This window comes from Somniosus microcephalus, chromosome 4 (assembly GCF_052327205.1).
Source record: "Somniosus microcephalus isolate GS21.2 chromosome 4, FLI_Smic_1.0, whole genome shotgun sequence".
Classification (NCBI taxonomy): domain Eukaryota; kingdom Metazoa; phylum Chordata; class Chondrichthyes; order Squaliformes; family Somniosidae; genus Somniosus; species Somniosus microcephalus.
Genome location: NC_140990.1, coordinates 53,599,822 through 53,625,611, shown reverse-complemented (window position 1 = coordinate 53,625,611; position 25,790 = coordinate 53,599,822). Strand labels below are relative to the sequence as shown.

The 25,790-nt window shown below is 51.1% G+C and overlaps 2 protein-coding genes across 2 annotated transcripts in view; both read left to right on the top strand.

The window, feature by feature from the left end:
• The window catches only part of LOC147118901 (uncharacterized), a 50,764-nt gene extending 30,728 nt beyond the window's left edge, over positions 1 to 20,036 (top strand). Inside the window, exon 2 of the mRNA XM_085983991.1 lies at positions 17,660 to 20,036. Coding sequence (XP_085840117.1) covers positions 17,660 to 18,605 — 946 coding nt within the window. The 3' untranslated portion in view covers positions 18,606 to 20,036. The remainder of the gene's footprint in view (positions 1 to 17,659) is intronic.
• The window catches only part of LOC147118900 (uncharacterized), a 58,530-nt gene extending 33,109 nt beyond the window's left edge, over positions 1 to 25,421 (top strand). Inside the window, exons 2-3 of the mRNA XM_085984661.1 lie at positions 17,481 to 17,675; positions 24,033 to 25,421. Coding sequence (XP_085840787.1) covers positions 24,393 to 25,235 — 843 coding nt within the window. The 5' untranslated portion in view covers positions 17,481 to 17,675; positions 24,033 to 24,392 and the 3' untranslated portion in view covers positions 25,236 to 25,421. The remainder of the gene's footprint in view (positions 1 to 17,480; positions 17,676 to 24,032) is intronic.
• The last annotated feature ends 369 nt before the right edge of the window (positions 25,422 to 25,790 follow it).

Genomic DNA, 25,790 nt, shown 5'->3' with positions numbered 1-25,790 from the left:
CCGTGTACCGTCGCAGGGTCGGAATCCCCATGTACAGTCCCAGGGTCGGAATCCCCGTGTACAGTCCGAGGGATAGAATCCCCATGTACAGTCCCAGGGTCAGAATCCCCATGTACAGTTCCAGGGGTCGAATCCCCATGTACAAGCCCAGGGTTAAAATCCCCATGTACAGTCCCAGGGTTAGAATCCCCATGTACAGTCCCAGGGTTAGAATCCCCATGCACAGTCCCAGGGTTAGAATCCCCATGTACAGGCCCAGGGTTAGAATCCCCATGTACAGTCCCGGGGTTAGAATCCCCATGTACAGTCCCAGGGTTAGAATCCCCATATACAGTCCCAGGGTCAGAATCCCCATGTACAGTCCCAGGGTCAGAATCCCCATGTACAGTCCCAGGGTTAGAATCCCCATGCACAGTCCCAGGGGTCGAATCCCCATGTACAGTCCCAGGGTTAGAATCCCCATGTACAGCCCTAGGGTTAGAATCCCCATGTACAGTCCCAGGGTTAGAATCCCCATGTACAGTCCCAGGGTTAGAATCCCCATGTGCAGTCCCAGAGTCAGAATCCCCATGTACAGTCCCAGGGTTAGAATTGCCATGTACAGTCCCAGGGTTCGAATCCCCATGTACAGACCCAGGGTTAGAATCCCCAATTACAGTCCCAGGGTTAGAATCCCCATGTACAGTCCCAGAGTTAGAATCCCCATGTACAGTCCCAGGGTTAGAATCCCCATGTACAGTCCCAGGGTGAGAATCGCCATGTACAGTCCCAGGGTGAGAATCGCCATGTACAGTCCCAGGGTTAGAATCCCCACGTACAGTCCCAGCGTTAGAATCCCCATGTACAGTCCCAGGGTTAGAATCCACATGTACAGTCCCAGGGTTACAATCCCCATGTACAGTCCCAGGGTTAGAATCCCCATGTACAGTCCCAGGATTAGAATCCCCATGTACAGTCCCAGGGTTAGAATCCCCATGTTCAGTCCCAGCATTAGAATCCACATGTACAGTCCCAGGGTTAGAATCCCCGTGCACAGTCTCAGGGTCGGAATCCCCGTGTACCGTCGCAGGGTCGGAATCCCCATGTACAGTCCCAGGGTTGGTATCCCCATGTACAGTCCCAGGATAAGAATCCCCATGTACAGCCCCAGGGTCAGAATCCCCGTGTACAGTCCCAGGGATAGAATCCCCATGTACAGTCCCAGGGTTAGAATCCCCATGTACAGTCCCAGGGTTAGAATCCCCATGCACAGTCCCAGGGTTAGAATCCCCATGTGCAGTCCCAGGGTTAGAATCCCCATGTACAGTCCCAGGGTTAGAAGCCCCATGTTCAGTCCCAGGGTTAGAATCCCCATGTACAGTCCCAGGGTTAGAATCCCCATGTACAGTCCCAGGGTTAGAATCCCCGTGTACAGTCCAAGGGTTAGAATCCCCATGTACAGTCTCAGGGTTACAATCCCCATGTACAGTCCCAGGGTTAGAATCCCCATGTACCGTCCCAGGCTTAGAATCCCCGTGCACAGTCCAAGGGTTAGTATCCCCATGTACAGTCTCAGGGTTAGAATCCCCATGTACAGTCCCAGGGTTGGAATCCCCATGTACAGTCGCAGGGTTAGAATCCCCATGTACACTCCCAGGGTTAGAATCCCGATGTACAGTCCCAATGTTAGAATCCCCATGTACAATTCCAGGGTCAGAATCCCCATGTACAGTCCCAGGGTTAGAATCCCCATGCACAGTCCCAGGGGTCGAATCCCCATGTACAGTCCCAGGGTTAGAATCCCCATGTACAGTCCCAGGGTTAGAATCCCCATGTACAGTCCCAGGGTTAGAATCCCCATGTACAGTCCCAGGGTTAGAATTGCCATGTACAGTCCCAGGGTTCGAATCCCCATGTACAGACCCAGGGTTAGAATCCCCATGTACAGTCCCAGGGTTAGAATCCCCATGTACAGTCCCAGGGTGAGAATCGCCATGTACAGTCCCAGGGTGAGAATCGCCATGTACAGTCCCAGGGTTAGAATCCCCATGTACAGTCCCAGCGTTAGAATCCCCATGTACAGTCCCAGGGTTAGAATCCACATGTACAGTCCCAGGGTTAGAATCCCCATGTACAGTCCCAGGGTTAGAATCCACATGTACAGTCCCAGGATTAGAATCCCCATGTACTGTCCCGGGGTTGGAATCCCCATGTACAGTCCAAGGGTTGGAATCCCCATGTACAGTCCCAGGGTTAGAATCCCCATGTACAGTCCAAGGGTTGGAATCCCCATGTACAGTCCCGGGGTTAGAATCCCCATGTACAGTCCCGGGGTTAGAATCCCCATGTACAGTCCCGGGGTTAGAATCCCCATGTACAGTCCCAGGGTTGGAATCCCCATGTGCAGTCCCAGTGTTAGAATCCCCATGTACAGTCCCAGGGTTAGAATCCCCATGTACAGTCCCAGGGTTAGAATCCCCATGTACAGTCCCTGGGTTAGAATCCCCATGTACATTCCCAGGATTAGAATCCCCATGTACAGTCCCAGGGGTTGAATCCCCATGTACAGTCCCAGGGTTAGAATCCCCTTGTACAGTCCCAGGGGTCGAATCCCCATGTACAAGCCCAGGGGTCGAATCCCCATGTACAAGCCCAGGGTTAGAATCCCCATGTACAGTCCCAGGGTTAGAATCCCCATGTACAGTCCCAGGGTCAGAATCCCCATATACAGTCCCAGGGTCAGAATCCCCATGTACAGTCCCAGGGTCAGAATCCCCATGTACAGTCCCAGGGTTAGAAACCCCATGCACAGTCCCAGGGTTAGAATCCCCATGTACAGTCCCAGGGTTAGAATCCCCATGTACAGTCTTAGGGTTAGAATCCCCATATACAGTCCCAGGGTTAGAATCCCCATGTACAGTCCCAGGGTTGGAATCCCCATGTAGAGTCCCAGGGTTACAATCCCCAAGTACAGTCCCAGGGGTAGAATCCCCATGTACAGTCCTAGGGTTAGAATCCCCATGTACAGTCCCAGTGTTAGAATCCCCATGGACAGTCCCAGGGGTTGTATCCCCATGTACAGTCCCAGGGTTAGAATCCCCATGTTCAGTCCCAGGGTTAGAATCCCCATGTACAGGCCCAGGGTTAGAATCCCCATGTACAGTCCCAGGGGTTGAATCCCCATGCACAGTCCCAGGGGTTGAATCCCCATGTGCAGTCCCAGGGTTAGAATCCCCATGTACAGTCCCAGGGTTAGAATCCCCGTGTACAGTCCAAGGATTAGAATCCCCATGTGCAGTCCCAGGGTTAGAATCCCCATGTACAGTCTCAGGGTTAGAATCCCCGTGTACAGTCCAAGGGTTAGAATCCCCATGTACAGTCTCAGGGTTACAATCCCCATGTACAGTCCCAGGGTTAGAATCCCCATGTACCGTCCCAGGGTTAGAATCCCCGTGCACAGTCCAAGGGTTAGTATCCCCATGTACAGTCTCAGGGTTAGAATCCCCATGTACAGTCCCAGGGTTGGAATCCCCATGTACAGTCGCAGGGTTAGAATCCCCATGTACACTCCCAGGGTTAGAATCCCGATGTACAGTCCCAATGTTAGAATCCCCATGTACAATTCCAGGGTCAGAATCCCCATGTACAGTCCCAGGGTTAGAATCCCCATGCACAGTCCCAGGGGTCGAATCCCCATGTACAGTCCCAGGGTTAGAATCCCCATGTACAGTCCCAGGGTTAGAATCCCCATGTACAGTCCCAGGGTTAGAATCCCCATGTACAGTCCCAGGGTTAGAATTGCCATGTACAGTCCCAGGGTTAGAATCCCCATGTGCAGTCCCAGGGTTAAAATCCCCATGTACAGTCCCAGGGTTAGATTCCCCATGTACAGTCCCAGGGTCGGAATCCCCGTGTGCAGTCCCAGGGTCGGAATCCCCGCGTACCGTCGCAGGGTCGGAATCCCCATGTACAGTCCCAGGGTCGGAATCCCCATGTACAGTCCCAGGGTTAGAATCCCCATGTACCGTCCCAGGGTTAGAATCCCCATGTACAGTCCCAGGGATAGAATCCCCATGTACAGTCCCAGGGTTAGAATCCCCATGTACAGTCCCAAGGTTAGAATCCCCATGGACAGTCCCAGGGTTAGAATCCCCATGTACAGTCCCAGTGTTAGAATCCCCATGTACAGTCCCAGGGTTAGAATCCCCATGGACAGTCCCAGGGTTAGAATCCCCATGGACAGTCCCATGGTTAGAATCCACATGTACAGTCCCAGGGTTAGAATCCCCATGTACAGTTCCAGGGTTAGAATCCCCATGTACAGTCCCAGGGGTTGATTCCCCATGTACAGTCCCAGTGTTAGAATCCCCATGTACAGTCCCAGGGTTAGAATCCCCATGTACAGTCCCAGGGTCGGAATCCCCTTGTACAGTCCCAGGGTCAGAATCCCCATGTACAGTCCCAGGGTTAGAATCCCCATGTCCAGTCCCAGGGTTAGAATCCCCATGTACAGTCCCAGGGTTAGATTCCCCATGTACAGGCCCAGGGTTAGATTCCCCATGTACAGTCCCAGGGCTAGAATCCCCATGTACAGTCCCAGGGTTAGAATCCCCATGTACAGTCCCAGGTTCAGAATCCCCATGCACATTCCCAGTGTCAGAATCCCCATGCACAGTCCCAGGGGTTGAATCCCCATGTACAGTCCCATGGTTAGAATCCACATGTACAGTCCCAGGGTTAGAATCCCCATGTACAGTCCCAGGGTTAGAATCTCCATGTACAGTCCCAGGGTTAGAATCCCCATGTACAGTCCCAGGGTTAGAATCCCCATGTACAGTCCCAGGGGTTGAATCCCCATGTACAGTCCCAGGGTTAGAATCCACATGTACAGTGCCAGGGTTAGAATCCTCTTGTGCAGTCCCAGGATTAGAATCCCCATGTACCGTCCCAGGGTTAGTATCCCCATGTACAGTCCCAGGGTTAGAATCCCCATGTACAGTCCCAGGGTTAGAATCCACATGTACAGGCCCAGGGTTAGAATCCACATGTACAGTCCCAGGATTAGAATCCCCATGTACAGTCCCAGGGTTAGAATCCCCATGTACAGTCCCAGCGTTAGAATCCACATGTGCAGTCCCAGGTTTAGAATCCCCGTGTACAGTCCCAGGGTCGGAATCCCCGTGTACCGTCGCAGGGTCGGAATCCCCATGGACAGTCCCAGGGTTGGAATCCCCATGTGCAGTCCCAGGAGAAGAATCCCCATGTACAGTCCCAGGGTCAGAATCCCCGTGTACAGTCCGAGGGATAGAATCCCCATGTACAGTCCCAGGGTCAGAATCCCCATGTACAGTTCCAGGGGTCGAATCCCCATGTACAAGCCCAGGGTTAAAATCCCCATGTACAGTCCCAGGGTTAGAATCCCCATGTACAGTCCCAGGGTTAGAATCCCCATGCACAGTCCCAGGGTTAGAATCCCCATGTACAGGCCCAGGGTTAGAATCCCCATGTACAGTCCCGGGGTTAGAATCCCCATGTACAGTCCCAGGGTTAGAATCCCCATATACAGTCCCAGGGTCAGAATCCCCATGTACAGTCCCAGGGTCAGAATCCCCATGTACAGTCCCAGGGTTAGAATCCCCATGCACAGTCCCAGGGGTCGAATCCCCATGTACAGTCCCAGGGTTAGAATCCCCATGTACAGCCCTAGGGTTAGAATCCCCATGTACAGTCCCAGGGTTAGAATCCCCATGTACAGTCCCAGGGTTAGAATCCCCATGTGCAGTCCCAGAGTTAGAATCCCCATGTACAGTCCCAGGGTTAGAATTGCCATGTACAGTCCCAGGGTTCGAATCCCCATGTACAGACCCAGGGTTAGAATCCCCAATTACAGTCCCAGGGTTAGAATGCCCATGTACAGTCCCAGAGTTAGAATCCCCATGTACAGTCCCAGGGTTAGAATCCCCATGTACAGTCCCAGGGTGAGAATCGCCATGTACAGTCCCAGGGTGAGAATCGCCATGTACAGTCCCAGGGTTAGAATCCCCACGTACAGTCCCAGCGTTAGAATCCCCATGTACAGTCCCAGGGTTAGAATCCACATGTACAGTCCCAGGGTTACAATCCCCATGTACAGTCCCAGGGTTAGAATCCCCATGTACAGTCCCAGGATTAGAATCCCCATGTACAGTCCCAGGGTTAGAATCCCCATGTTCAGTCCCAGCATTAGAATCCACATGTACAGTCCCAGGGTTAGAATCCCCGTGTACAGTCTCAGGGTCGGAATCCCCGTGTACCGTCGCAGGGTCGGAATCCCCATGTACAGTCCCAGGGTTGGTATCCCCATGTACAGTCCCAGGATAAGAATCCCCATGTACAGCCCCAGGGTCAGAATCCCCGTGTACAGTCCCAGGGATAGAATCCCCATGTACAGTCCCAGGGTTAGAATCCCCATGTACAGTCCCAGGGTTAGAATCCCCATGCACAGTCCCAGGGTTAGAATCCCCATGTGCAGTCCCAGGGTTAGAATCCCCATGTACAGTCCCAGGGTTAGAATCCCCATGTTCAGTCCCAGGGTTAGAATCCCCATGTACAGTCCCAGGGTTAGAATCCCCATGTACAGTCCCAGGGTTAGAATCCCCGTGTACAGTCCAAGGGTTAGAATCCCCATGTACAGTCTCAGGGTTACAATCCCCATGTACAGTCCCAGGGTTAGAATCCCCATGTACCGTCCCAGGGTTAGAATCCCCGTGCACAGTCCAAGGGTTAGTATCCCCATGTACAGTCTCAGGGTTAGAATCCCCATGTACAGTCCCAGGGTTGGAATCCCCATGTACAGTCGCAGGGTTAGAATCCCCATGTACACTCCCAGGGTTAGAATCCCGATGTACAGTCCCAATGTTAGAATCCCCATGTACAATTCCAGGGTCAGAATCCCCATGTACAGTCCCAGGGTTAGAATCCCCATGCACAGTCCCAGGGGTCGAATCCCCATGTACAGTCCCAGGGTTAGAATCCCCATGTACAGTCCCAGGGTTAGAATCCCCATGTACAGTCCCAGGGTTAGAATCCCCATGTACAGTCCCAGGGTTAGAATCCCCATGTACAGTCCCAGGGTTAGAATCCCCATGTGCAGTCCCAGGGTTAAAATCCCCATGTACAGTCCCAGGGTTAGATTCCCCATGTACAGTCCCAGGGTCGGAATCCCCGTGTGCAGTCCCAGGGTCGGAATCCCCGCGTACCGTCGCAGGGTCGGAATCCCCATGTACAGTCCCAGGGTCGGAATCCCCATGTACAGTCCCAGGGTTAGAATCCCCATGTACCGTCCCAGGGTTAGAATCCCCATGTACAGTCCCAGGGATAGAATCCCCATGTACAGTCCCAGGGTGAGAATCCCCATGTACAGTCCCAAGGTTAGAATCCCCATGGACAGTCCCAGGGTTAGAATCCCCATGTACAGTCCCAGGGTTAGAATCCCCATGTACAGTCCCAGGGTTAGAATCCCCATGGACAGTCCCAGGGTTAGAATCCCCATGGACAGTCCCATGGTTGGAATCCACATGTACAGTCCCAGGGTTAGAATCCCCATGTACAGTTCCAGGGTTAGAATCCCCATGTACAGTCCCAGGGGTTGATTCCCCATGTACAGTCCCAGTGTTAGAATCCCCATGTACAGTCCCAGGGTTAGAATCCCCATGTACAGTCCCAGGGTCAGAATCCCCTTGTACAGTCCCAGGGTCAGAATCCCCATGTACAGTCCCAGGGTTAGAATCCCCATGTACAGTCCCAGGGTTAGAATCCCCATGTACAGTCCCAGGGTTAGAATCCCCATGTACAGTCCCAGGGGTTGAATCCCCATGTACAGTCCCAGGGTTAGAATCCACATGTACAGTGCCAGGGTTAGAATCCTCTTGTGCAGTCCCAGGATTAGAATCCCCATGTACCGTCCCAGGGTTAGTATCCCCATGTACAGTCCCAGGGTTAGAATCCCCATGTACAGTCCCAGGGTTAGAATCCACATGTACAGGCCCAGGGTTAGAATCCACATGTACAGTCCCAGGGTTAGAATCCCCATGTACAGTCCCAGGATTAGAATCCCCATGTACAGTCCCAGGGTTAGAATCCCCATGTACAGTCCCAGCGTTAGAATCCACATGTGCAGTCCCAGGTTTAGAATCCCCGTGTACAGTCCCAGGGTCGGAATCCCCGTGTACCGTCGCAGGGTCGGAATCCCCATGGACAGTCCCAGGGTTGGAATCCCCATGTGCAGTCCCAGGATAAGAATCCCCATGTACAGTCCCAGGGTCAGAATCCCCGTGTACAGTCCGAGGGATAGAATCCCCATGTACAGTTCCAGGGGTCGAATCCCCATGTACAAGCCCAGGGTTAAAATCCCCATGTACAGTCCCAGGGTTAGAATCCCCAAGTACAGTCCCAGGGTTAGAATCCCCATGCACAGTCCCAGGGTTAGAATCCCCATGTACAGGCCCAGGGTTAGAATCCCCATGTACAGTCCCGGGGTTAGAATCCCCATGTACAGTCCCAGGGTTAGAATCCCCATATACAGTCCCAGGGTCAGAATCCCCATGTACAGTCCCAGGGTCAGAATCCCCATGTACAGTCCCAGGGTTAGAATCCCCATGCACAGTCCCAGGGGTCGAATCCCCATGTACAGTCCCAGGGTTAGAATCCCCATGTACAGCCCCAGGGTTAGAATCCCCATGTACAGTCCCAGGGTTAGAATCCCCATGTACAGTCCCAGGGTTAGAATCCCCATGTGCAGTCCCAGAGTTAGAATCCCCATGTACAGTCCCAGGGTTAGAATTGCCATGTACAGTCCCAGGGTTCGAATCCCCATGTACAGACCCAGGGTTAGAATCCCCAATTACAGTCCCAGGGTTAGAATCCCCATGTACAGTCCCAGAGTTAGAATCCCCATGTACAGTCCCAGGGTTAGAATCCCCATGTACAGTCCCAGGGTGAGAATCGCCATGTACAGTCCCAGGGTGAGAATCGCCATGTACAGTCCCAGGGTTAGAATCCCCACGTACAGTCCCAGCGTTAGCATCCCCATGTACAGTCCCAGGGTTAGAATCCACATGTACAGTCCCAGGGTTAGAATCCCCATGTACAGTCCCAGGGTTAGAATCCCCATGTACAGTCCCAGGATTAGAATCCCCATGTACAGTCCCAGGGTTAGAATCCCCATGTTCAGTCCCAGCATTAGAATCCACATGTACAGTCCCAGGGTTAGAATCCCCGTGTACAGTCTCAGGGTCGGAATCCCCGTGTACCGTCGCAGGGTCGGAATCCCCATGTACAGTCCCAGGGTTGGTATCCCCATGTACAGTCCCAGGATAAGAATCCCCATGTACAGCCCCAGGGTCAGAATCCCCGTGTACAGTCCCAGGGATAGAATCCCCATGCACAGTCCCAGGGTTAGAATCCCCATGTACAGTCCCAGGGTTAGAATCCCCATGTACAGTCCCAGGGTTAGAATCCCCATGCACAGTCCCAGGGTTAGAATCCCCATGTGCAGTCCCAGGGTTAGAATCCCCATGTACAGTCCCAGGGTTAGAATCCCCATGTTCAGTCCCAGGGTTAGAATCCCCATGTACAGTCCCAGGGTTAGAATCCACATGTACAGTCCCAGGGTTAGACTCCCCATGTACAGTCCCAGGGTTAGACTCCCCATGTACCGTCCCAGGGTTAGAATCCCCATGTACCGTCCCAGGGTTCGAATCCCCATGTACAGTCCCAGGGTTAGAATCCCCATGTACAGTCCCAGGGTCAGAATCCCCATGTACAGTCCCAGGGTCAGAATCCCCATGTACAGTCTCAGGGTTAGAATCCCCATGTACAGTCCCAGGGTTAGAATCCCCATGTACTGTCCCGGGGTTGGAATCCCCATGTGCAGTCCAAGGGTTGGAATCCCCATGTACAGTCCCAGGGTTAGAATCCCCATGTACAGTCCCAGGGTTGGAATCCCCATGTACAGTCCCGGGGTTAGAATCCCCATGTACAGTCCCGGGGTTAGAATCCCCATGTACAGTCCCGGGGTTAGAATCCCCATGTACAGTCCCAGGTTTGGAATCCCCATGTACAGTCCCAGTGTTAGAATCCCCATGTACAGTCCCAGGGTTAGAATCCCCATGTACAGTCCCAGGGTTAGAATCCCCATGTACAGTCCCAGGGGTCGAATCCCCATGTACAGTCCCTGGGTTAGAATCCCCATGTACATTCCCAGGATTAGAATCCCCATGTACAGTCCCAGGGGTTGAATCCCCATGTACAGTCCCAGGGTTAGAATCCCCATGTACAGTCCCAGGGGTCGAATCCCCATGTACAAGCCCAGGGGTCGAATCCCCATGTACAAGCCCAGGGTTAGAATCCCCATGTACAGTCCCAGGGTCAGAATCCCCATATACAGTCCCAGGGTCAGAATCCCCATGTACAGTCCCAGGGTCAGAATCCCCATGTACAGTCCCAGGGTTAGAAACCCCATGCACAGTCCCAGGGTTAGAATCCCCATGTACAGTCCCAGGGTTAGAATCCCCATGTACAGTCTTAGGGTTAGAATCCCCATATACAGTCCCAGGGTTAGAATCCCCATGTACAGTCCCAGGGTTAGAATCCCCATGTACAGTCCCAGGGTTGGAATCCCCATGTAGAGTCCCAGGGTTACAATCCCCATGTACAGTCCCAGGGGTAGAATCCCCATGTACAGTCCTAGGGTTAGAATCCCCATGTACAGTCCCAGTGTTGGAATCCCCATGTGCAGTCCCAGGGGTTGTATCCCCATGTACAGTCCCAGGGTTAGAATCCCCATGTTCAGTCCCAGGGTTAGAATCCCCATGTACAGGCCCAGGGTTAGAATCCCCATGTACAGTCCCAGGGGTTGAATCCCCATGCACAGTCCCAGGGGTTGAATCCCCATGTGCAGTCCCAGGGTTAGAATCCCCATGTACAGTCCCAGGGTTAGAATCCCCGTGTACAGTCCAAGGATTAGAATCCCCATGTGCAGTCCCAGGGTTAGAATCCCCATGTACAGTCCCAGGGTTAGAATGCCCGTGTACAGTCCAAGGGTTAGAATCCCCATGTACAGTCTCAGGGTTACAATCCCCATGTACAGTCCCAGGGTTAGAATCCCCATGTACCGTCCCAGGGTTAGAATCCCCGTGTACAGTCCAAGGGTTAGAATCCCCATGTACAGTCTCAGGGTTAGAATCCCCATGTACAGTCCCAGGGTTGGAATCCCCATGTACAGTCGCAGGGTTAGAATCCCCATGTCCAGTCCCAGGGTTAGAATGCCCGTGTACAGTCCAAGGGTTAGAATCCCCATGTACAGTCTCAGGGTTACAATCCCCATGTACAGTCCCAGGGTTAGAATCCCCATGTACCGTCCCAGGGTTAGAATCCCCGTGTACAGTCCAAGGGTTAGAATCCCCATGTACAGTCTCAGGGTTAGAATCCCCATGTACAGTCCCAGGGTTGGAATCCCCATGTACAGTCGCAGGGTCTCGTTGTTGGAAGGATGTTCCCGATGGTCGGGGAGTCCAGAACCAGGGGTCACAGTCTAAGGATAAGGGGTAAGTCATTTAGGACAGAGATAAGGAGGAATTTCTTGATCCAGAGAGTGGTGAACCTGTGGAATTCTCTACCAAATAAGGCAGTAGAGGCCAATTCATTAAATATATTCAAGACGGAATTGGATATATTTCTTAAGGCTAAAGGGATCAAGGGATATGGAGAGAAGGCAGGAACAGGGTACTGAATTTGGATGATCAGGCATGGTCTCATTGAATGGCGGAGCAGGCTCGAGGGGCCGAATGGCCTACTCCTGCTCCTATCTTCGATGTTTTAATAATGGGGCCTGGGGCTGCACTCGGGGTGTGAGCGGCCCGCGTCCCCCCGGGGTTCACGAACCCGCTCCCTGAGCTCGGGGTGTGAGCGGCCCGCGTCCCCCCGGGTTTCATGAACGCGCTCCCTGAGCTCGGGGTGTGAGCGTCCCGCGTCCCCCGGGGTTCATGAACTCGCTCCCTGAGCTCGGGCTGTGAGCGGCCCGCGTCCCCCCGGGGTTCATGAACCCGCTCCCTGAGCTCGGGGTGTGAGCGGCCCGCGTCCCCCCGGGGTTCATGAACCCGCTCCCTGAGCTCGGGGTGTGAGCGGCCCGCGTCCCCCCGGGGTTCATGAACCCGCTCCCTGAGCTCGGGGTGTGAGCGGCCCGCGTCCCCCCGGGGTTCATGAACCCGCTCCCTGAGCTCGGGGTGTGAGCGGCCCGCGTCCCCCCGGGGTTCATGAACCCGCTCCCTGAGCTCGGGGTGAGAGAGGCCCGCGTCCCCCCGGGGTTCATGAACCCGCTCCCCGAGCTCGGGGTGTGAGCGGCCCGCGTCCCCCCGGGGTTCATGAACCCGCTCCCTGAGCTCGGGGTGTGAGCGTCCCGCGCCCCCCCGGGGTTCATGAACTCGCTCCCTGACCTCGGGCTGTGAGCGTCCCGCGTCCCCACGGGGTTCATGAAACCGCTCCCTGAGCTCGGGCTGTGAGCGGCCCGCGTCCCCACAGGGTTCATGAAACCGCTCCCTGAGCTCGGGCTGTGAGCGGCCCGCGTCCCCCTGGGGTTCATGAACCCGCTGCCTGAGCTCGGGGTGTGAGCGTCCCGCGTCCCCCCGGGGTTCATGAACCCGCTGCCTGAGCTCGGAGTGTGAGCGGCCCGCGTCCCCCCGGGGTTCATGAACCCGCTCCTGACCTCTCACCTGATGTGTCAGCGGCTGCTGCCAATCACCCGGGCAGTGTGAGCTGAGCATGCATGGTCCTTGGCAGCAGCCGCTGACACATCAGGTGAGAGAGCTCAGGGAGCGGGTTCATGAAGCCCGGGGGGACATGGGCCGCTCACACCCCGAGCTCAGGGAGCGGGTTCATGAGCCCCGGGGGGACGCGGGCTGCTCACACCCCGAGCTCAGGGAGCGGGTTCATGAACCCCGGGGGGACGCGGGCCGGTCACACCCCGAGCTCAGGGAGCGGGTGCATGAACCCCGGGGGAGACGCGGGCCGCTCGCACCCCGAGCTCAGGGAGCGGGTTCATGAACCCCGGGGGGACGCGGGCCGCTCGCACCCCGAGCTCAGGGAGCGGGTTCATGAACCCCGGGGGAGACGCGGGCCGCTCGCACCCCGAGCTCAGGGAGCGGGTTCATGAACCCCGGGGGGACGCGGGCTGCTCACAGCCCGAGTGCGGCCCCAGGCCCCATTATTAAAACACTCAACATTATCCGCCCGCTGCTTCCCGGTTTCCCGGCGAGAGCGGCGGCGGGAATCTCGGCGGCGACGAGGAGCAGGTACGACTCAGAGAGAGGGAGAGAAGTAAAAAGCAATCGAAGTGTGACGTCACCAGAAAGCAGGTAAGTGATTGGTTGGTGAGTATTTCTCTCTTTATAAACTTTAACTCTGTGGTTTATAGTTTCTACGGTCTCTGTGGTGTCGCATGGACTGATTGTAAACCAGGGCCCTTAAATATACCATTTAGCTGTAGTGTAATTGGTGGGATTGATTTGATTTAATTTAATTTCAATTAATTAAAGGGTAAGTCATGGCAGGAGAGCCTGGCGCTGTGGTATGCTCCTCCTGCGCTATGTGGGAACTCAGGGACACTTCCTGTGTCCCTGACAACTATGTGTGCAGGAAGTGTGTCCATCTGCAGCTACTGGCAGACCGCATTGCGGCATTGGAGCTGCAATTGGATACATACTGGACCATTTGCGATGCTGAGGACGCTGTGGACATCACGTTTAAGCAGTTGGTCACACCGCAGGCAAAGGCTGGACAGGCAGAAAGGGAAGGGGTGACCAACAGACAGAGTAGTAAGCACAGGCAGGTAGTGCAGGGGTCCCCTGTGGACATCCCCCTCTCAAACAGATACACCACTTTGAGTACTGTTGCGGGGGGATGGCTTATCAGAGGAAGACAGCAGCAGCCAACTTCCTGGCACCATGGGTGGCTCTGCTGCACAGGACGGGAGGAAAAAGAGGGGTAGAGCTATAGTAATAGGGGATTCTATGGTAGAAACATAGAAGATAGGTGCAGGAGTAGGCCATTCAGCCCTCGAGCCTGTTCTGCCATTTAATGAGATCATGGCTGATCATCCAATTTCAGTACCCGGTCCCTGCCTTCTCCCCATACCCCTTGATCCCTTTAGCCTTAAGAAATATATCCAACTCCTTGAATATATTTAATGAATTGGCCTCTACTGCCTTCTGTGGTAGAGAATTCCACAGGTTCACTACTCTGGGTGAAGAAATTCCTCCTCATTTCTGTCCTAAATGGCCTACCCCTTATCCTTAGACTGTGACCCCTGGTTCTGGACTCTCTGACCATCGGGAACATCCTTCCTGCATCTAGTCTGTCCAGTCTTGTCAGAATTTTATACGTTTCAATGAGATCCCCTCTCATTCTTCTGAACTCCAGCGAGTATAAGCCCAATCGTCCCAATTTCTCCTCATACGTCATTCCTGCCATCCCAGGTATCAGCTTGGTGAATCTTCGCTGAACTCCTTCCATGACAAGAACATCCTTCCTCAGATAAGGCGACCAAAACTGCACACAATACCCAAGATGTGGTCTCACCAAGGCCCTGTACAACTGCAGCAAGACATCCTTGTTCCTGTACTCAAACCCTCTCGCTACGAAGGCCAACATATCATTTGCCTTAACCGCCTGCTGCACCTGCATGCTTACCTTCAGCGACTGGTGCACAAGGACATCCAGGTCTCGTTGCACTTCCCCTTCTATTGCCATTCAGATAATAATCTGCCTTCCTGTTTTTGACACCAAAGTGGATAACCTCACATTTATCCACGTTATATTGCATCTGCCATGTTTTTGCCCAATCACCCGACCTGTCCAAATCATACTGGAGTTTCTCAGCATCCTCCTCACAGCACACACGCCCACCCAGCTTTGTGTCGTCTGCAAATTTGGAGATATTACATCTAGTTCCCTTGTCTAGATCATTAATTATATTGTGAATAGCTGGGGTCCAAGGACCGATCCCTGTGGTACCCCACTAGTCACTGCCTGCCACTCGGAAAAAGACCCGTTTATTCCAACTCTTTGCTTCCTGTCTGCCAACCAGTTCTCTATCCAAGTCAATACCTTGCCCCCAATCCCATGTGCCTTAACTTTACACGCTAATCTCTTATGCGGGACCTTATCGAAAGCATTCTGAAAGTCCAAATACACCACATCCACTGGTTCTCCCTTATCTATTTTACCAGATACATCCTCAAAAAATTCCAGTAGATTAGTCAAGCACGATTTACCTTTTGTAAATCCATGTTGACTTTGTCCGATCCTGTCACTGTTTTCCAAGTGCTCTGCTATTACATCTTTTATAATGGACTCTAGCATTTTCCCCACTAACGATGTCAGGCTTACCGGTCTGTAATTCCCCGTTTTCTCCCTACCACCTTTTTTGAATAGTGGGGTAACATTAGCTACCCTCCAATCCATGGGTACTGTTCCAGATTCCATCGAATGTAGGAAGATGATCAGCAATGCATCTACTATTTCTAGGGCCACTTCCTTAAGTACCCTAGGATGTAGATTATCAGGCCCTGGGGATTTATCGGCCTTCAGTCCCATCAATTTCCTTAACACCATTTCCTTACAAATATTGATTTCTTTCAGTTCCTCCCCTTCATCAGACACTATGTTCCCCGACATCTCTGAAAGGTTATTTGTGACCTCCTTTGTGAAGACAGAACCAAAATATGTATTTAATTGGTCTGATCATCGACCTCAACTCCATTCACCGGCCCTATCGCCATATCCCTTGATGCCCTTACTGGTCAGAAATCTATCAACGTCTGTTTTGAATATACCCAATGACTGAGCCTCCACAGCCCTCTGGGGTAGAGAATTCTAAAGATTCACCACCCTCTGTGTGAAGAAATTTCTTCTCATCTCAGTCCTGAATGGCCGACCCTTTTTCCTGAGGCTGTGGCCCCTGGTTCTAGACTCCCCAGCCAAGGGAAACATTCTCCCAGCATCCACCCTATCAAGCCCTGTAATAATTTTGTATGCTTCAATGAGATCCCCTCTCATTCTTCTGAATTCAAGAGAATACAGGCCTAGTTTACTCAATCTCTTCTCATACGACAGTCCTGCCATCCCAGGAATCAATCTCGTGAACCTTTGTTGCACTCCCTCTATGGCAAGTATATCCTTCCTTAGGTAAGGAGACCAAAATTGTACACAGTGCTCCAGGTGTGGCCTCACCAAGGCCCTATATAATTGGAGTAAGACTTCTTTACTCCTGTACTCAAATCCTCTTGTAATATCAATCAACCATCAGCTAGAAGAGGTCGCTGGTGAGACCAGTGAAGAAAGAAAGACTTGCATTTATATAGCGCCTTTCACCACCACTGGACATCCCAAAGTGTTTTACAGCCAATGAAGTACTTTTGAAGTGTAGTCACTGTTGTAATGTAGGAAACGCGGCAGTCAATTAGCGCACAGCAAGCTCCCACAAACAGCAAGGTGATAATAACCAGATAATCTATCTTTTTATGTTGATTGAGAGATAAACATTGGCTAGGAGACTGGGGATAACTGCCCTTCTCTTTCCCACATTACAACAGTGACTACTTCATTGTAGTACTTCATTGGCTGTAAAGCACTTCAAGACATCTGGTGGTCATGAAAGCACTATATAAATGCAAGTCTTTCTTGAAATAGTGCCATGGGATCTTTTACATCCACCTGAGAGAGCAGACGGGACCTCAGTTTAACGTCTCATCCGAAAGACGGCACCTCCGACAGTGCCGCACTCCCTCACTGCTGCACTGGAGTGTCAGCCTAGATTTTTGTGCTCAAGTCTCTGGAGTGGGACTTGAACCCACAATTTTCTGACTCAGAGGCGAGAGTGCTACCAACTGAGTCACTGGCTGACACTAAAGAACAAGCAGTTCTGACGAAAGGTCATCGACCTGAAACGTTAACTCTGTTTCTGTCTCCACAGATACTGCCTGACCTGCTGAGTATTTCCAGCATTTTCTGTTTTTATTAAAGAAACGAGGGAGTGATTGCTGACAGGAAGAATGTTGGGTCGTCCTGCGCATGCGCACCTCCCTGGCGGCTGAGGCGAAACACCGACTCGCCCCCACCTGAGCCGTGCACGCGTACCAGATTTTGCGGCTCCGCATGCGCGCCCGATGTTCCAACCGCGGGATTTTGTGTGCTGAGCATGCGTGTTGCGGACCGATCGGGACGGGCGATTGTGGAGCAGGAGGGAAAGCGCGCGGGCCATGAGCACATACGCGGGACTCAACGTCAACAGAGTGCTTTCTGAAGCGCAGGGGCTTGTGGGTATTACAGCCGCCATTACTGCTGAACCTTTCAACCAACCTGTGCAGCAGCTGGGGCCTGAAAGTCAGCTTCACTACCCCTAGGGTCGAAAAGGGGAAAATTAAACAACAGTTTGCCTCTGATCCTTTTCTGATCTCAATTTACAGGGTTATAGAAGTGAACAGTTACAGGTGGGAAGCTCAGACCAAACATCACGTCAAGATCTGACAGAGTCGCTCGATTCATCCGGACCTGAATATCATCGGCCTTTGCACATGGAAGGAGAAAGCAGCGATCGCAGCGATGACAAACCACACACGTATTCGGTGTGTGGACACGGATTCAGACAATTGCCTGACCTGGTGAGGCACGTGCACCGTCACACCGGGGAGAAACCGGGTAAAGGTGGGGACGGTGGGAAGGGATTCAGTTCCCCGTCTACATTGGAAGTTCAACGGCGCAGTAGCACCAGGGACAGTCCGTTCACCTGCTCCGTGTGTGGAAAGGGATTTGTTTGTTCATCCCACCTGCAAACACACCAGCGAGTTCACACTGGGGAGAGACCATTTCAGTGTTCTGACTGTGGGAAGAGCTTTAAAAGCCCCGGGCATCTGAAGAAACACCAGCTTGTTCACACTGAGGAGAGACCATTTCAGTGTCCTGACTGTGGGAAGAGCTTTAAAAGCCCTGGGGAACTGAAGGAACACCAGCTTGTTCACACTGATGAGAGACCATTTCAGTGTCCTAACTGTGGGAAGAGCTTTAAAAGCACTGGGGATCTGAAGCGACACCAGCTTGTTCACACTGATGATAGACCATTTCAATGCTCTGACTGTGGGAAGAGCTTTAAAAGCACCAGGGAACTGAAGGAACACCAGCTTGTTCACACTGATGAGAGACCATTTCAGTGTTCTGACTGTGGGAAGAGCTTTAAAAGCACTGGGGATCTGAAGCGACACCAGCAAGTTCACACTGATGAGAGACCATTTCAGTGTCCTGACTGTGGGAAGAGCTTTAAAAGCCCCGGGGAACTGAAGGGACACCAGCGAGTTCACACTGATGAGAGACCATTTCAGTGTTCTGACTGTGGGAAGAGCTTTAAAAGCCCCGGGCCTCTGAAGAAACACCAGCTTGTTCACACTGGGGAAAGACCATTTCAGTGTCCTGACTGTGGGAATAGCTTTAAAAGCCCCGGGGAACTGAAGGAACACCAGCTTGTTCACACTGATGAGAGACCATTTCAGTGTTCTGACTGTGGGAAGAGCTTTAAAAGCACTGGGGATCTGAAGTAACACCAGCTTGTTCACACTGATGAGAGACCATTTCAATGCTCTGACTGTGGGAAGAGCTTTAAAAGCGCCAGGGAACTGAAGGAACACCAGCTTGTTCACACTGATGAGAGACCATTTCAGTGTCCTAACTGTGGAAAGAGCTTTAAAAGCCCCCAGTATCTGAAGCGACACCAGCTTGTTCACACTGACGAGAGATCCTTTAAATGTTCTGACTGTGGAAAGAGCTTTAAAAGCTCCGGGGATCTGAAGAGACACCAGCGAGTTCACACTGGTGAGAGGCCGTTCACCTGCTTCGTGTGTGGGAAGGGATTCAAAGAGTCATCCCACCTGCTGTCACACCAGCGAGTTCACACTGGTGAGAGGCCTTTCACCTGCTTCGTGTGTGGGAAGGGATTCACTGAGTCATCCCACCTGCTGGCACACCAGCTTGTTCACACTGGAGAGAACCCCTTTAAATGTTCTGACTGTGGGAAGATCTTTAAAAGCTCCAGGGAGCTGAAGAGACACCAACACCTACACACTGGAGAGAGACCATTCATCTGCTCCGTGTGTGGGAAGGGATTCGCTCGGTCCTCCAACCTGCTGGCACATCAGCGAGTTCACACTGACGAGAAACCCTTTAAATGTTCTCACTGTGGAAAGATCTTTAAAAGCTCTGGGGAGCTGAAGAGACACCAACACCTACACACTGGGGAGAGACCATTCATCTGCTCCGTGTGTGGGAAGGGGTTCACTCGGTCATCCAACCTCCTGTCACACCAGCTTGTTCACACTGATGAGAGACCCTTTAAATGTTCTGACTGTGGGAAGAGCTTTAAAAGCTCTAAGAACCTTAAGGGACACCAGCGTGTTCACACTGATCATCGAATCCAGCAGCACAGAAGGTGGTGATTCGGCCCATCGTGTCTGTGCCGGCTCTTTGAAAGAGCTGTCCAATTTAGTCCTAAACCCCAGCTTTATCCCCAGAACTCTGCAAACTAGTCCTCTTCAAGTACATGTCCAATTACTGTTTGAAAGTTCCTGTGGAACCTGATTCCAGCATCCTTTCAGATGGTGCGTTCCAGATCTTAACAACCCTCTGTGTGAAAATAATTCTCCTCATTTCACCTCGAGTTCTTTTAGGAACTTTTTAAAATCTGTGACCTTTGGTTACCGACCCACTTGCCAGAGTGAACAGTTTCTCCCTACTTGCTCGATCAAAACCCCCTCATCATTTTGAACACCTCTATTAGGTCTCCTCTTAACCTGCTCTGCTCTAAGGGGAACAATCCCAGCTTCTCCAATCTCTCCACATAACTGAAGTCCCTCATCCCTGGTACCATCCTGGTCAACCTCCTCTGTACCCTCTCCAAGGCCTTGACATCCTTCCTAAAGTGTGGTGCCCAGAACTGTACACAAGACTCCAGCTGAGGCCAAAACCCTGCAGCTGTACAAAACCCTGGTTAGACCACACCTGGAGCACTGTGAGCAGTTCTGGGCACCACACCTTAGGAAGAATATATTGGCCTTGGAGGGAGTGCAGTGTAGGTTTACCAGAATGATACCCGGACTCCAAGGGTTAAGTTACGGGGAGAGATTACACAAATTAGGGTTGTATTCCCTGGAATTTAGAAGGTTAAGGTGTGATCTGATCGAAGTTTTCAGGATATTAAGGGGAACAGATAGGGTAGATAGAGAGAAACTATTTCCGCTGGTTGGGGATTCTAGGACTGGGGACATAGTCTAAAAATTAGAGCCAGACCTTTCAGGAGTGAAATTAGGAAACACTTCTACACACAAAGGGTGGTAGAAGTTTGGAACTCTCTTCCGCAAATGGCAATTGATGTTAGTTCAATTGTTAATTTTAAATCTGAGATTGATAGGTTTTTGTTACCCAAAGGTATTAAGGGATATGGGCCAAAGGCGGGTGTATGGAGTTAGGTCACAGATCAGCCATGATCTCATTGAATGCCGGAACAGGCTCGAGGGGCTGAATGGCCTCCTCCTGTCCTATGTTCCTAACTAGTGATTTGTAAAGGTTTAGTGTAACTTCCTTGTTTTTGTATTCAATGGCACTATTTGCAAAGCCAAGTATCCCATACGCTTTCTGAACCGCCTCACCAACTTGCCGTGGCACTTTCAAAGATTTGTGAATATGGACCCCCAGGTCCCTCTGCTCTTGCACCCCCTCAAAATAGTCCCATTTAGATTATACGGCCTCTCCCTGTTGTTTCTCCCAAAGTGCATCACTTCACATTTATCCTCATTTAATTTCATCTGCCTTGTGTCTGCTCATTTCACAGTCTGTCTCTGTCCTTCTGAAGTCTGCTACTACTATGCTCACTATTTACTACGTTGCCAAGTTTTGTATCATCCGTAAACTTCAAACTTGTACACCTATACCCAAGTCCAGGTCATTTATATATAACAAGAAAAGCAATGGTCCTAATCCCGACCCCTGGGGGAACCCACTGCATACTTCCCTCCAGTCAGAAAAACATCCCTCAGCACTGCTCACTGTCTCCTCTCCCTTAGCCAATTATATACCCAAATTACCATCAGCCCTTTAATTCCCTGTGCTTCTATTTTCCGAGTAAGTCTCTTGTGTGGTACTTTATCAAATGCCTTTAGAAAGTCCATGTATACAACATCTGCTGCACTACCTTCATCAACCCTCTGTTACTTCATCAAAGAACTCAATCAGGTTAGTCAGACACGATTTACCTTTAACAAATCCATACTGGCTGCCCCTTATTAACCCATGCTTCTCCAAGTGAGAATTAATTTTGTCCTTGACAATGGTCTCTAGTCGTTCACCCATCACTGACATTAGACTGATTGGCCTGTAGTTACCAGGTTTATCCCTCTCCCCGTTTTTTAAACAGGGTGTAACATTTGCAATCCTCCAGTCCTCTGGCACCACTCCCATATATCTGAGGGAGATTGAAAGATTGTGGTCGGAGCTTCTGCTATCTCCACCCTAGCTTCCCTTGCAATCTAGGATGCATCCCACCTGGACTGGGTGACTTGTTAACTTTGAGTGATGACAACCTATTTAGCACCTCCTTTCTATCTATTTTTATCCTGTTCAATTTCTCTACTCCCCCCCCCCCCCCCTTCTCTACTGCGACATTAACTTCATCCTCTTTTGTGAAGACAGATGCTAAGTACTCATTCAGTACCTCAGCCACACCCTCTGCCTCCGTATGTTGAGCTCCTATTTGGTCCCTAATCGGCCCCACCATTCCTTTAACTATCCTTTTACTTTTCATATATGTTCATAGAAGATTTTTGGGTTCTCTTTTATGTTACCCGCTAATTTTTTTCATATTGTCTCTTTGCCCTTATATTCTGTTACATTTCCCCCCGCACTCTCTCTATTCTGCCTGGTTTTTGACTGTATTCTGTACCTGACATTTGTTATAAACCTTTTTCTGTTTTATTCTAACCTCGATGTCCTTTGTCATCGGGAGCTCTAGCTTTGGATGCCCCATCTTTCCTCCTTATGGGAATATGCTTGGTTTGTACCTGAACTATCTCAGCCTTGAAGGCCTACCATTGGTCATTCACTGTTTTCCTGGACAATCTTTGTTTCCAGTCCACCTGTGCTCAATTCCTTCTCAAATCACTGAAATTGGCTCTCTTCCAGCTGGGTTTTTACCGTTGATTTTTCTTTGTCCCTTTCCATAACTACTTTAAACCTACTGATATTGTGATCACTGTTAACCAGATCCCTCCTGCCCTAGAACCGATGAGAGACCCTTTAAATGTTCTGACTGTGGTTTCAGAGTTCATCCAACCTGTTGAGTCACCAGCGAGTTCACACAGATCCTCAAAGACAGGAAGATGTTTTAGAAAGGCTGGTGACACTAAAAGTTCGCAGCCATCTCAGAGTAGTGACCCTTTAATTACAATCTCACAGAACAAGGAGAATCACTGTCCCTTTAACTACCACAAATCCCTGTGTGGAGGAGAGGGGGAGATACAGTCTGTCCCAGTAACTCGCAGAACAGAATAAGCGACCCTGTCCCATAAGGGCTTGACCCTCCCCCACTCCCTGCTTTTCCTCAAGTGTCTCATCCTTAAAATTCTCATCCTTGTTTTCAAATCCCTCCATGGCCTCGCCCCTCCCTGTCTCTGTAATCTCTTCCAGCCCCACAACTCCCCCGAGATATCTGCGCTCCTCTAATTCTGGCCTCTTGAGCATCCCCGATTTTAATCGCTCCACCATTGGCGGCCGTGCCTTCAGCTGCCTGGGCCCTAAGCTCTGGAATTCCTTCCCTAAACCTCTCCATCTCTCTACCTCTCTCTCCTTCTTTAAGATGCTCCTTAAAACCTACCTCTTTGACCAAGCTTTTGGTCATCTGCCCGAATATCTCCTTATGTGGCTCGGTGTCAAATTTTGTTTTATAATGATCCTGTGAAGAGCCTTGGGACGTTTTACTACATTAAAGGCGCTTTATAAATACAGGTGGTTGTTGTTGTTTCCTGAAACTAATAATAAATTCCCCAGAGGGATAAAAACTTGTACTTTTACTCCCAAATATTAAAAAGTTTGTTCTACAGAAGCACGAGGTTTATCTGCTTTTATTCATGAATTTAAAAAGTCTGTATTAAAACCTGAGCCAGTGTGTTGTGAGACAAAGAGCCTTGTGTCCAATAAGGGGAATAAAGGCCCACAGCCTCCCCTGGCCCCGGGCCCTGAACAAGGGACTGGAGAAACTCGCTGCCCTGCGGATCAGACAATCAGCCGGCGCTAGTCCCGCCCCTCGGGCTCCCCGATTGGTTGGAGGACCTGCCGCCAGCTCACTCCTCCAGCCCCGCCCCGCTCGCTCCCTATTGGTCGGAAGCTCCTGTCAATCAGGCAGTGGGCCCAGGTCACGTGTCCCTCACCGACTTTACAAAGAAAGCCTCGCGGGGTCACCGGGCGGAGCTGCAGGTCAGCGGGGTCGGGAGATTAATATACTGCGGGTAGGCCGCGCCACAGGGTTTATAAAGTTGGAGAACGGCCTCAGGCCCGAATGAGATCCAGCGGCCCGGTCTGTGGTCCACCGGACGGCAGCGGTGAGGCTTTTTCTCGGTGACAGGCCCAGGCTACGCACCTGCAGCACGGCGCATGCGCGGCCATCTTGGTACAGGGAGTGGGCAGGAGTTCAGGGTCCCAGTGACCAGGAGAGACAATCATTGACTCATTGATTTTATTCTCACTCTGCACACAGCGGGTGGAGAAATGAACCCAACCAGAGTAGAGGGAGGGGGAAAACTGGGAGTGGAGGAAAGAAAAGTTGGAGATGGTGCGATGGATTTGGATTTCAGCACAGGGAGGAGGGAGAGTGTGTGGGACAGGGATTTACAGAGAGGAAAGAATGTTCTATAGAAACTAGAATTGTCTGTTCTGAATTTCTATCCTGTACTTACAGTGATCACTTTTGTAAACTCCTTTTACAGGGTATTAGAAGGGGAGGATTTACAGACGGGAAACTCAAAACAAACATCACATCAAGATCTGACAGTCACTCCATTCATCAGGAACTGAATATCATCGGCCTTTGAATGTGGAAGGAGAAATGTCTGTCTGTTCTGTCTGTGGGGAAAGATTTCAAACATCAGTGTGACTGGAAAAGCACCGAGACACACATACCCGAGTGAGTGTTCTAGTGCACTGACTGTGGAAAAGTCTTTAACCAGTTACACAGCCTGAAAAAACATTGCACCATTCACAACGGGGAGAAACCATACACGTGTTCTGTGTGTGGACGAGGCTTCAACTGATCGTCCATCCTAGAGAGACACAAGGACACCCGCACCATGGAGAAACGGTGGAAATGTGGGGACTGTGGGAAGAGATTCAATTATCCATCCATGCTGGAAACTCATTGGCGCACTCACACCGGGGAGAGGCCGTTCACCTGCTCCGTGTGTGGGAAGGGATTCGCAGAGTTATCCAAGCTCCAGATGCACCAGCGAGTTCATACTGGGGAGAGACCGTTCACGTGTATTGAATGTGGGAAGGGATTCACTCAGTCATCCAGCCTCCATAGACACCAGCGAGTTCACACTGGGGAAAAACCGTTCTCCTGCTTCGTGTGTGGGAAGGGATTTGCAGAGTTATCCAAGCTCCAGATACACCAGAGAGTTCACACTGGTGAGAGGCCGTTCACGTGTATTGAATGTGGGAAGGGATTCACTCAGTTATACCATCTCCAGATACACCAGCGAGTTCACACTGGGGAAAGGCCATTCACCTGCTCTATGTGTGGGAAGGGATTCACTCAGTCATCCCATCTTCTGACACACCAACTTGTTCACACTGTTAAGAGACCATTTAGATGTTCTGACTGTGAGAAGAGCTTTAAAAGCACAAGCGACCTGCTGACCCACCAACACACTCACACTGGGGAGAGACCGTTCACCTGCTCCGTGTGTGGGAAGCGATTCACTCAATCATGCACTCTGCTGAGACACCAGCGAGTTCACACTGAGGAGCGATCTTTCACCTGTTCTTATTGTGGGAAGGTTTTCACTTGGAAGTCTAACCTGCTTAATCACCAGCGAGTTCACACTGGGGAGAGACCGTTCACCTGCTCTGTGTGTGGGAAGGGATTCACTCAGTCATGCACTCTGCTGAGACACCAGCGAGTTCACCAGTGATTGCAGAGGTTGGATTCTGCTGTTATTGCTGCTGTTAATCATATCCAGGACTGAACCATGTTTATTCTGGCAATTGGGCTTTGTTTCTGCTGATAATAACTAGAATAACTGGGCTTGAGATTAATATTCTGGACAAATATTAAATAAATCAGCTTTGTTTCAAACACAGTGTGTCTAATATTTGATTTCGCCATGATAAGAGGAGTCTAATTGATGTTCTGTTACTGACGGTTCCATTTTTGGGCCTTTTCTTACTCTGGATTATTTCACTTCTCATCTAGCTCACCTACCACATCAAACCCCAAACTTGTTCCGTTTGAGTACACGGCTTGTGGGTGTCATAGACTGAACAGTAGTGTCTCACTTTACACTCATCTGAAATTCCTTTGAACAACCCCTTTACAGAACTAATTTGCATAAGTTTTGAAATCTGTTATTTTCTGTATCATTTAAACTCTTTTGGATCCGTTTTTTTTTAAAACTCCACACATATTGCATGTGACAGCTTTTGAAATGTTCTGATCTTTGTAATTGTCATTGCTGATTTTGATGGTA